Here is an 11,381-nt window from a genome sequence, read left to right on the forward strand (position 1 = left end):
ATTTGACAATACGTCACGGAATGTCAAATTTCAGACCGATTCGCTCGCAATCACAAAATTCGCAAAAGGGAAGCTCAATCACCAAGACCCAAGACGCATGTTCAAAAACATTTTACACGGCCAACGAACCAGCGAGCCAATATCGATTATAAAATAGGACACCGTTCCTACATAGCCTCCTAAAAATGGAGCTTAAATTTTTATATGTTATTTGATTTGTGTACAAAAATGAATATGTTCGTTTGGGTTCTGTTGTGTTTATTGAGCTTACACTCAAATAGTTAGTATGAATATTACAATTTGTTTATGACCTATGACATTAAAGTGTTCGGTGTTTTGTGGTATAGAATTTTGAGTGTAGTGATGATTTCAGGTGTCGCAGGGCAGGCAGATTGCAATGATCTCCGTGGGCGTGTGATATCTCACGGCCTCCACTTCGTTCCCGGGCCCGACACCTGCACTCTTTGTGTTTGTGACAACGGCCTTCCTAAATATTGCAAAGCAGTGCTATGTTCCCCTCCACAGGTTATTTATAAATAAATATTAAATAAATGTGTTTAATCTTCTTCTGGCCTGTTCCCGCATTTCTTGAGTTTGGCCCTCCTCGTTCTTAGGCGCGAGGACGTTCTGTCCTGGGGTGTCTGTGTGCTGCAGCTAACTTAACTAATGTTTGGTAACTAAATGTTTAAGTATATAATTTTCAAGATCTTATTTAATTTACTTAGTAAAGTTCCTAGCAGCTTCAGGCTAATATGGACTTCTACATCTGTATTCTAGAAAAAAAGTATCTTGGATGCATATGCGAATGACTACATGTATGAACACAACATAAGTATGAGTACACCATATTAGGCAAACATTAGAGACATACTTTGTTCCAGGACTGCCGTTCCTTCCGAGTGGGCAATACATGCTGCGAGTTTATCTGCCTTGATGATGTGGTGAAGCCAGCAGAAGGGGCGGAAGCTAATGTCCGTGTGGCTGCAGGTGGGGCAGCAGGAGTGGTGCTCCTAACAGTAGCATTGGTGGTGTATCGCGTAAGGAAACAGAAGAGGCGGCGCCCGCCGCACGCTGACGACCAGAGGAGCCTTACTAGCATTGGGTAAGAAATTGAATAACCACTATCTGTGGATTTTGGTTCTAACATATATATGGTTAAGTTAACACTTACATTCAAACCTGTTTTATTGTTATACCAAACAATTGATAAGTTAGATGTAAAGCACTACATAGAATCATTCTGCTTACCCCAACATAATTTTATATTAACATTAAATACTTAGATTATGTGATGCGATGTGAAACTATCCACACTTTCATGTCATGTCTCTATAATTTTATACAAAATATATTTATACTTACTTTTGATCACAACATAGTACTGCATGATATTAGTTTTTTTTTCTCATGGAAATTTAAGGGAGTGGAAAGACATTGGTTTGGAGTGTGTCATTGTTGTTTAAAAACTGAATTAAAATAAAGTTATCAAATAATATCATTGTCTTTATGAAAGTAAATTTACTATAGAAAATTCAACACTGTCTGATATCAGCTGCAAAAGCTGCCTGTCTATTAGTCCTTAAAAAATCTAGACAATCATTCTGGTTTTTTTTTTCCTTTATACATATATTCATGTCATGAATACAATGTACACCTTGTTTCATATAAATTTTTCCAAATACAGATTTGCTGTCAAAAATTCCACTATAAATCCAAACAAAATCAAATTAACAGTTACATGTTAGCTGTTATGTACCACACAATAGCAGGTTTTAACTTGGCAATTAACACACCATAATCGCAGTACACGCGCCAAGAGCCTTGATTTGGTCGACACAGTGACGCATGGGCTGGTCTATACAGTGCATAGTAATTACTTTAGACAACAAGTGTGTTGATTTATTTTTTGTGCTGTTCATGTGTTAATACATATTTGTATTTGTCTATGTATTCGTAATTTTATTTTAAGGAAATTTCTTTGAATTTGTAATTGGTATAAATCTGTGAATGGTTTATTTAAATTGCAATTTATCAAATTACTGATTATTAAACAAAGATTATGTTTGTTTAATGGCAAGCTAATTTAATAAAAATTTTACCCAATTACTTCAACATAAAATGAGATATATTTTTATAAAACATGTTCAATGCTACTTTACGATATATATTGCAGCTGCTCTCACTGGAAGCAGACTGCAAAATCGGCTATAAACGTTGACTATAAAAATGTTGCGCTCAAATTGCCATGAAACTGGTCACGACACGCTTCGCGACGAACGCTACGAACTGTTTACTACGCTTTAAAGCGAAAGAGATAGCAACACTTTTTACACAGACAACTCTACATTTTGTTTCAGGTATATTAGCGGCAGTATGGGCTACATGGGCGGGACGTGTGAGACGGCGCTGGGCGCGTGGAAGCCGCCCAGCAACTACCTGCCGCGCGGCGAGGCGCCGCCGCCTTACGACGAGGCTATTGCTCAGAGGCCCGACACTATGAGGTGAGAAATAAAAACGTGTATTTGGTAATAAAATTTTATAGGAGCACATGTTGTGAGAATTGTTTTAAGCGGACGTTTTGTATTTTGAAATTAATTTTCGAGTAAAGGCGGACATATATGCCAGTAGTTTGCTCACTTGCATGCTAGATATCGTCACGTGCCAGCTCCTTATGTAGGTGCTACATTAACTGCCATGCAATATGAAGGAAAGGGAGGGGGGAGATATTAGAGGCATTTCCGCTTTTGTATTTTCCTTCTTCGCGGTTACTTGGTTTGTTAACGTACGTCAAAGTCATAGATTTGGAAAAATATTTTTGCAATTTAAAAGCAAGCTTGGCTCGTTACTGTCTCATTACATATTATAAAACAAAATCCACTGCTGCGACTGTCTGTCTATTCGCGATAAACTCAAAAACTGATGCATGGATTTTCATGCGGTTTTCAGAGGAAGGTTTAGGTGTGCCATTTATTATGTTTATACACGTGCTAAGCCGGGACGGACCGCTAGTATGGTATAACTTTTTATTGAATAAAACCATGATCTCGGAACTCTAATGAGCTCGGATAACGTATGTATAAATTTTTAAATCTTTAGGCGTTAGGTTATCTCGTGCTTCGTATGTAGCAACATAAGACTAGATTAACTGTATTGTATATGTATCAGACTGACGTCAGAGCCAGCGTACCACCGGTCGTACCCGGCGACGGTGGACGCGCTGGCGCGCGGCGACGACGGCGCGCCGTGCGACCACTACGGCAACCTGCCCCGACCGCAGCAACAGGTAATAGCTTCTCTGCGAACTCTGCTCTCTAATACTGAAAACACCCATGTCACAAGTATACAAGTATTTTACAATAATGTCAACTTTCAAATGGATATGTAATACATGTGACACATGCTTTTAACTTAATAATAATTACGATTCCGGATTTTTTTCATCTCAATATTATTTCAAAATATCAATGTTGCCACAAGCTTTTATTGTCGTCATAAAGATCTCGGTGTGTTCAATGCGTGACAAAATGTCCGTGCATTAACTCGTTGACAAGTTCCTTCCACGTTAGCTTATCCTGGTTATGTTATGCATTGTCATAGAAACGACGTGGAAAATTTCAACCAAGATTGGAAGTAGGTGAATATTAACAAGATTTGATTCAAACAAACATCGGGACAGATGAAACTAAAGCATACTGACTTACGGAAAAAAGAGCCATCTGAAATTTCTTGAAACGCGTCTTTTTTCCATATGAATGAAGGCAGCATAGGCTACCACAAGCGGAACTGCAGACAACAGCTAGTATATAAAGAGGGTAATATGTACCAGATGGCGAACACGCAAACGTGTTACAACGCGCCGCTGCTGCAACCCGCGCCCGACGCCAGGGACGGGGCCCCCCTCGTCCCGCACCACCCGCTGCCGCAAAATGGTAACTATCCATTTCTCACGTCTTATACCCGTAAAGTTTGACAATATATTTCAATATAATGTAGTAGTTTGTAGCTTTTTCAGAAATAACATTTGTATAATGTAAAATTCCATGAAAAAGTCCTTGTGAAAGTTTCATTTCTGAATAAGTGACTTTGATTTTTTCGCCCTAAAATTAGATTTAATATTTCAAGATTTTCGATTTACGATATTGATACATTATACAATGTACTATTAGTCTTCATGCGTCATGAAAAAATATTGCAGAACTGCACGCTGTATAACGAAATTTTACCTATTCTATTGTTGTCACATAGGGGTCCAGTTTGACGTGTTTATTTAAGATACCTATCGTAGCGCAGCTCTCAAACGGATGAATGATTGAAAAAAATAAAATAAAAATAAAATAAAATAAACCATACAGATTATGCCACACTAGATAATGGATTTTATTAAAAAATATTATAGTTTTATAAGGGTGTTTTTTTATTCGTGGTTTTCTGATGGGCTCAGTTCTGTAAATACTTAGTTACGGAATACTATACGTCTGTCCGTACGTCGGCTGCAGTGGTGGGGTGGTCCAGCGCAGTGCGGCTGACTGGGTCGCTGGGGGCCATCAGCAACCGCGGGCTGCTGAGCGTGCTGCAGCGCGAGCATGAGCACGAGCGCCCGCGCAACGTGCCCGGCTTCTACACTCCCACCGTCCACACCTCGCTGTGAGTCATGCTTGTGTTGCAGCTATACAGGCTGACATGCGATATAATCTACCCTATGTGTTATTCCAGGTTATATTATGCCCGTGTACCAAATTTCAGAACAATCCGTCCAGTAGATTTTGCGCGAAATACTATCAAACATCCTCACACACTTTCGCATTTGTAATATTGATAGGATTCCTTTTATTAGCTTATATTATTTGTTGCATATGTGTGGACTAGCTTATTGTGGTAACTAGGACGCTCTCATTTCCTTCGAATTATCAAATGCTTTTTCTGTTTCTTGTGTCTTTGTGTTTTTATATTCATAGTTTCATACTAATATTATAAAGAGAAAATATTTGTATAATAGTTTTGTTTTTCTTTGTTTGTAATGAATAAACTCAAAAAGGACTGGGCCGTTTTTCATGAAATTTGGCACAGAGATAGACGAAACCTTCGGAAGTGACATAGACAATTTTTGTATTCTGGTTTTACACGAGCGAAGCCGGGGCGGGCTGCTAGTTATACAATAAAATTATTTTAAACAAACACGCTGTATAAATAAAATTCAGCTTTCGGAAGAGTTGTAAAGTGACGTGTTGGATTCCAGACACCGCACTATTCCCCGCATCTCGACCGCGGAGACCAGCTTGCTGGAAGGCTCCATGTTCTCCCGCGGCGAGCGAGCGTTACACGCCGAGATACGACGATCGTTCCATAAGGTGCGTTTACACATTCAAACTTTTTTATATTGTTTGCTATACATGTTACATATAATTTTCAGCTAAGTTTAACACCATAATTTGTCAACAATCAATGTATTTGTGTACTGTATTTCAACGGCTAAACACGGTGCAGTTTCGTAAGTAAATGATTATTTCTTTCTTTCTGACCCGGTTAGGTAGAAGACGTGGCTTCGACGCCATCTACAATTGCCGCAACCCAGCTAAAAATTCTAGACTTTTCACTAAAATAAAAAGATTTTCATTAAATACAAATTGTATGTATCCACTAATACATACAACCACACTGCAATTGTAGAATAACTAATAAAAGTGCCCAGGGTGTGGAGATAGAACATAACTTATTTCTTTTAAACTTATAAAACTTATAAAACCATTACACCAATGCACCATCAAGATAATAACAATCAATTGTCACATTTTTTTATATCTTTTTAGTTGTCACAACAGACAGTTATAGAGATTAAATCTCTTTAATAGCAATGTGATATAAATGATATTGACAATGTATTTCAGCCCGGCGGAGCGGAGGCGCGGCATGACACGGGCCGCAGCATGCCTCGCAACCTGAACCTCGCCGCGGCCGACCGCTTCGACCGCAGCGATCGCAGTGATCGCAGCGATCGCAGTGATCATCCGGACCCCAAGCCCAGTCTTGACGACAAGTGAGAGTTTAAGTTCATTATTAATTTCTTTTGTGATCGTTTGTTACTGTCTCCTATTGTGGTATTTCGTTTTTAGCCTCTCCGCGTGTGATTCGTCTAGGAGAGCTATCAGGATTTACTTAGTCCCGATGTCTCTCTTAGCTAGAGGTCAAAGACTACTATGTACTGCTATGTATGACTGGTGCAATAGTTTATGTTATCCGTAGTGCGGTGAGTTGGTCATGCGGTCGTCCGCGCTTGGAGCGGGCTCCGGGCGGCGAGGCGGGCCTGGCCCCGGCCCCGGCCCCGGCCCTGGCCCAGGCGCCCGCCCCCGCCCCCGCCCCCGCCCCCGCCCCGCCCTCTGCGCCGCACTCCACGCTGCCGCTCACTGTCGACAAGGTCAGTGTTCTTATTAATTTTAAAAAATGGATCGTGTTTTATTTTATCTCTTTATAAATCTTCATCACATAAATTTGATCACAATTTTTTGGGAACAAAAAAAATATGTTTCTTCCACCACATTCTCCATTGATAACCACTACAAAGGAACATGTGACCGCAGCCGTCGTGCGAGTGCAGCTACGCGCAGCCGACGGCGGGCGAGGAGGCGGACGACTACCGGCACGAGTGCGAGAACTGCAAGGCGGCCAGCGGCTCCAGGTACCGGCCCGGCTTCGCTCGGGTTTCGATCTACACCTATATATCCTACTAATATTATAAAACTACCTCAGTGGCGCAGTGGTAAATTGCTTGCCTCTGAACCGAGAGGTTCCGGGTTCGATCCCCGGTCGGGTCATGATGGAAAATGATATTTTTCTGATTGGCCCGAGTCTTGGGTGTATATATATTTATTTGTTATAAAATATAGTATCGTTGAGTTAGTATCCCATAACACTAACACATAACAAGTCTCGAACTTTGGGGCTAGCTCAATCTGTGTGATTTGTCCTAATATATTTATTTATTATATTTATAAATGTGAAAATTTGTGTGTATGTAATAGTGATATAATATTACTAGCCGTGCATCGGGGCTTTACTCTAGTGAGAATTTTGGCATAACGTCCTATACGTTATGTGTTATTCCAGGTCTTATTTTCGACCCGTGTACAAAATTTCATAACAATCCGTCCACTCGATTTTGCGTGTTAGAGTAACAAACATACACACATACGTCCTCATATATAAATCTGTTCCGTAGTTTTAACGATAGCATACATAAGGACAGACAGCAGGAAGCGACTTTGTTTTATATTATTTGTTTTATAGTCCTAACACGTTTCCTTCGTATTATCAAGTTTAATGACAGCGATGAGTATTATTTATGTATAAATATACTTACATAAATAATACTATCATTTCCGCGGGTTATATTTTGTATTAATTCCATAGGAATAAAGGATACGAAACTTTCCGGAGTAACGGAAGCAATTCTTTTTATAATGATTGTATCCGAGCAAAGCCGGAGCGGGCAACCAGTCGCCACATATATTTGGTGTGTACACCACACGTATCGTGGTCGGAGTAGTATAATCGCGGTCGTTGCGGTGTGCAGATGGGCGGGCGCGGGTGCGGGCGCGGAGGGCAGCTGGGGGCGGGCGGGGCCTCAGCAGCGCCACACGCAGACGCTGCAGCGCCGCGCGCCGCTCCTCGTGCCCGCGCCGCCCGCCACCGCCACGCTGCCGCAGCCCGTCACCAAGCAGAGGTACACTACTATACCATACCTTACCATACCATACCGTACCGTACCATACCGTACTGTACCGTACCGTACCGTAGACCACCATTCGATCTAAGGGTGCGATCTGAGGCCCGATTCTCACGCAATCCAAGTTCAATTCGTCGGTTTTCACATTTTTTTTTTCTGAATATTCGACTGTTTCTGCATTTACAGAAAAATCACCTTCAAAAAAGTTTCAGCAAATACCGATCGAACTTTTTTCGTTTAAAAATTTGCGATCATGCTTAAGACGAAAGGGCCGCCGGCTTTGACAATGCATTCGCAATGATACTGTATCTGTGTAATTTTTCCAAAGGCATATTTAGCTGGCGGGAGGGGAGAAGAGTTTGTTTTTGACACATGGCAAAAAATATTCGATTTGACTCGATGACATAAATACCCTATTCGACCGTAAGAGTCTAGTGGATCGGTCGGTTGTGATGTTAATATGGGTCATATTTTTCTGTCTTTGTCTAATTGGGAATTACAAATCCATTGAATGTCATGTGAATATAGTAAAAAATAAATGTTGCTCAGCTATTTAGCTGTTAAAGTTGCTTCAATAGAGGCAATAAAATATTATATCTACTTCACAAGAGTAATCTACATTTTGATATTATTATTTCGAACAGGACCACTATGGGCCCGCCCTCAAATTGGGAGAACTGGTTCAACACAATTCACGACTCGGATACGGAATCGGAAGAGGAGTGAGCACCCCACCTGCGTTAGGGGGAGGGAGGGGGAGGGGTAACCTTCATGTAGAGCACGATGCTTTTAAGATTTGAATATTATTTTTAAAGGGTGTATTTCTACCACGAAGCAAAAACCATTTCTCTAACAATTCGTTGTGTGATGATACGCGAGGCTGAGGCAGACGGAATGGGGAAGCGGTTGCACCATGGTTTGCCCCTTTCTGAAAACGAAATAAACCCCGTTTCTTTATGTCTATTTCATAATCTGTGCGCCTTCAATAAGAAACAAATCGAGACTGATGAGATTTTGCATGAAAAATAATTAAATTTTAAATCTTCGTGTACTACATAGATATATGCCGCTATGCCGTTCCTCTTGCACGAATTGTGTAAAGAATCCTGCGTAATACTTTTTAAGAGCAAGAATAGGGATGTCACCAGTGTTAAGATAGATATTAATATAATATATTGTATATTTTCATGTTGGTTGGTTAGTAATATGTTTTCTCTCTTTTTGTACTTATGCATTCCGATTAATGTGTTTATATATTATTTCTTTAAAGCACATTGCATTTTTTTTGCACATTAGATGTGTTTTGTTTGTTTTTTTTTTTTGCAAATTTGAAATATATTTACATCACAATAACTGCACATTCTATTTTTATGGCACATTTAATGTGTTTTTGTTTTTATATTGTTGCTCTTTTGAGTTTCTTTTATACCAAAGACTATTTTGTTGTGTTTTTCTGATATATTTTTACGCCTACTAAATTCAAATATGGGTTTATTTAAATTAAATATTTTTATTGTAAGTTTTGTAGGTGTTGTATAAAAATACAAATTAGTGATACTAATAATATTATGAAGTAGACATTTAAAAGATTGATTATTATTATGTTGTAATAATAATTTACGACGAAAGTGGGGTTTTAATATCGAGTTCGAGGTAAGTTGTCAAAATAGATAATACAAACAAATCGATGTTTGTAGCTATACATTTTAGGTTTAATGATGCCAAAGCGGAACTGAATACAAGGAAGAAGTGATGTACTCATTTATTCGGGACTGGCATCAACCATTTTTTTAATCAAAAATATTTTGAAGGTTAAATAGTAACTTCACCCTCATATTATGTCTGTATTCGGGTCTTTGATTCACATGAACTTAGATGATAATAATATTATACATATGTAAAAAATATTTGATCTTGATTGTTAGAACTTTGCAGGTTAAATTAGAAAAAAAAAGCTTCATTTATTATTATGAAAAAACATAATATATAATTTTATTTATAGTTATTTATGCAAGTCTCAAATAAATGAATTTAACTCAAAAGTATGTATGAATTTATACGTAGATAGGTAGATATGACAAACTTGTTTTAAAGTATTTGTTCCCTTTAAATTTAGTCTAAATATGATAAAGCCTGGTTACTGCCAATTGATTTGTACTTGTTAATTCTGATATATTGGAATAACTTTCAGTGCTTTTTCAAATGTAAGATCTGTGTCTCTACATTTTATTCAATACCCAGTATCTATACAATATTGTCATAAACTCACAACATGTTCATGTTAACATTATAGTATTAGCATTACAATATTATCAATAACTTAAATATTTATCTAATTTTAATGAAATGTATGACTCGAAATAGTATTTTTGGTGATCTATTGTAATTTCGTGATAAGTAGTTCTAGCTGAAATCATGATATATTTAGATGAGAGAGCTGAGTTCTGGAATGTCTGATGTTTTGTCTCTCTCTTTTGAGCGTTATCCCGGTTACTTTCTCAGCCGTTTTGTATCTTAATGTTACACGAACTAAACTCAATGGCGTATCGAAACGGAAATCTAAATTTAAATTTAAAACTTAGCCTTTTATTTTTGCTTCTATTATAATTATAAAATATGAGATGAATTACTAGGATTATAAAATATGAGATGAATTACTTTATCGGTAGTGGGCAATTTATATTATAATTAAAACATCAAATATTTTGGTACGAACTAATTTGTTGGACAAAACACGTAATGTTTGGGGCTCAAGATTAACTGTAATAGAATTTGTAGATAGACAAACCCACGGTACTCTGTAATCTATTTTTGTCTAATTAAGAACTAAGATTGTTCGTGTTTTAAGATCTTAGGATATGAAATAACGATATCAGAATTATATTCATATATTGCATTTAATCATATTTTGTTTACAACCAGAGGAAATTGTTTAACTTAGGCAGAAATAAAAGAATAGGATATTTATAGTCTGTCATTTCAGGGTTGTACGCACGAAATACATGATATTATGTAAAGATGTTTAATGTAAAATTTTAAATCTTAAAAAGTATAGTTTTAAACATATTGACATGATCCTTCATTAATAAAAAAGTTAAAGCATACAAACTGTCAGTGTCAAATATTGTAAAATGCGAAAGTGTCAAAACATACTTTAGCTTAAAGTGTGCTTTTTTACGCATTTAACAAAACATTAGCAACTTAGGTTATACATATTTGTCCAATGTTTCCGATTAGTCAATATGTTGAATACCGTATTTGAATGAATGAACGAAATGAATGGTACCTATTGTATTGTTGATATATGTAAATTGCACATATTGCACAAAACAAGTGCGACCAAAGATATTTCAAATTATTTCTTCTGTTATTGTAGTAGAAAGTTCATATCCATTCAATCTGGCAATTTCTTTACACTTTTGAAATGTATTAAGTACATACATTTATATGGGAAATTCTAGAACTTTTTGTACTACGCAGTACTAGCCAGTCCTTAATCTGGGTCGTCATTTAGCGGCTATTCAACCTGTCCCAGTTACACCAACATAAGTGTGACGCGCGATACGCTCACTTCTCACACACGAAAGATTTGTAAGTATAATAGACATTTCTCAAATTAAATACATATTTGATCTGACAAATAGGTATTCGATATTTTTTA

General features: G+C 37.7%; 1 protein-coding gene across 3 annotated transcripts; it reads left to right on the forward strand.

Annotated features, from left to right (window-relative positions):
* Positions 1-26: 26 nt before the first annotated feature.
* LOC128676156 (uncharacterized) lies at positions 27-10,786 on the forward strand. Of its 3 annotated transcripts, none has more exons than XM_053756138.2 (13): positions 28-280; positions 362-525; positions 882-1,102; positions 2,358-2,501; positions 3,166-3,283; positions 3,827-3,929; positions 4,497-4,644; positions 5,237-5,348; positions 5,886-6,034; positions 6,241-6,412; positions 6,576-6,673; positions 7,568-7,717; positions 8,365-10,786. In XM_053756138.2, exons 1-13 carry the CDS (start codon positions 205-207, stop codon positions 8,444-8,446), a joined length of 1,737 nt encoding a protein of 578 aa, XP_053612113.1. In that variant the 5' UTR covers positions 28-204; the 3' UTR covers positions 8,447-10,786. The 3 variants fall into 3 exon arrangements, with proteins under 3 accessions (XP_053612115.1, XP_053612113.1, XP_053612114.1); XM_053756139.2 differs by having other exon boundaries at positions 29-280; positions 374-525; XM_053756140.2 differs by lacking the exon at positions 8,365-10,786 and having other exon boundaries at positions 27-280; positions 7,405-7,652.
* Positions 10,787-11,381: the final 595 nt, after the last annotated feature.

The sequence above is a fragment of the Plodia interpunctella genome, chromosome 15, assembly GCF_027563975.2.
Source record: "Plodia interpunctella isolate USDA-ARS_2022_Savannah chromosome 15, ilPloInte3.2, whole genome shotgun sequence".
Taxonomy (NCBI): domain Eukaryota; kingdom Metazoa; phylum Arthropoda; class Insecta; order Lepidoptera; family Pyralidae; genus Plodia; species Plodia interpunctella.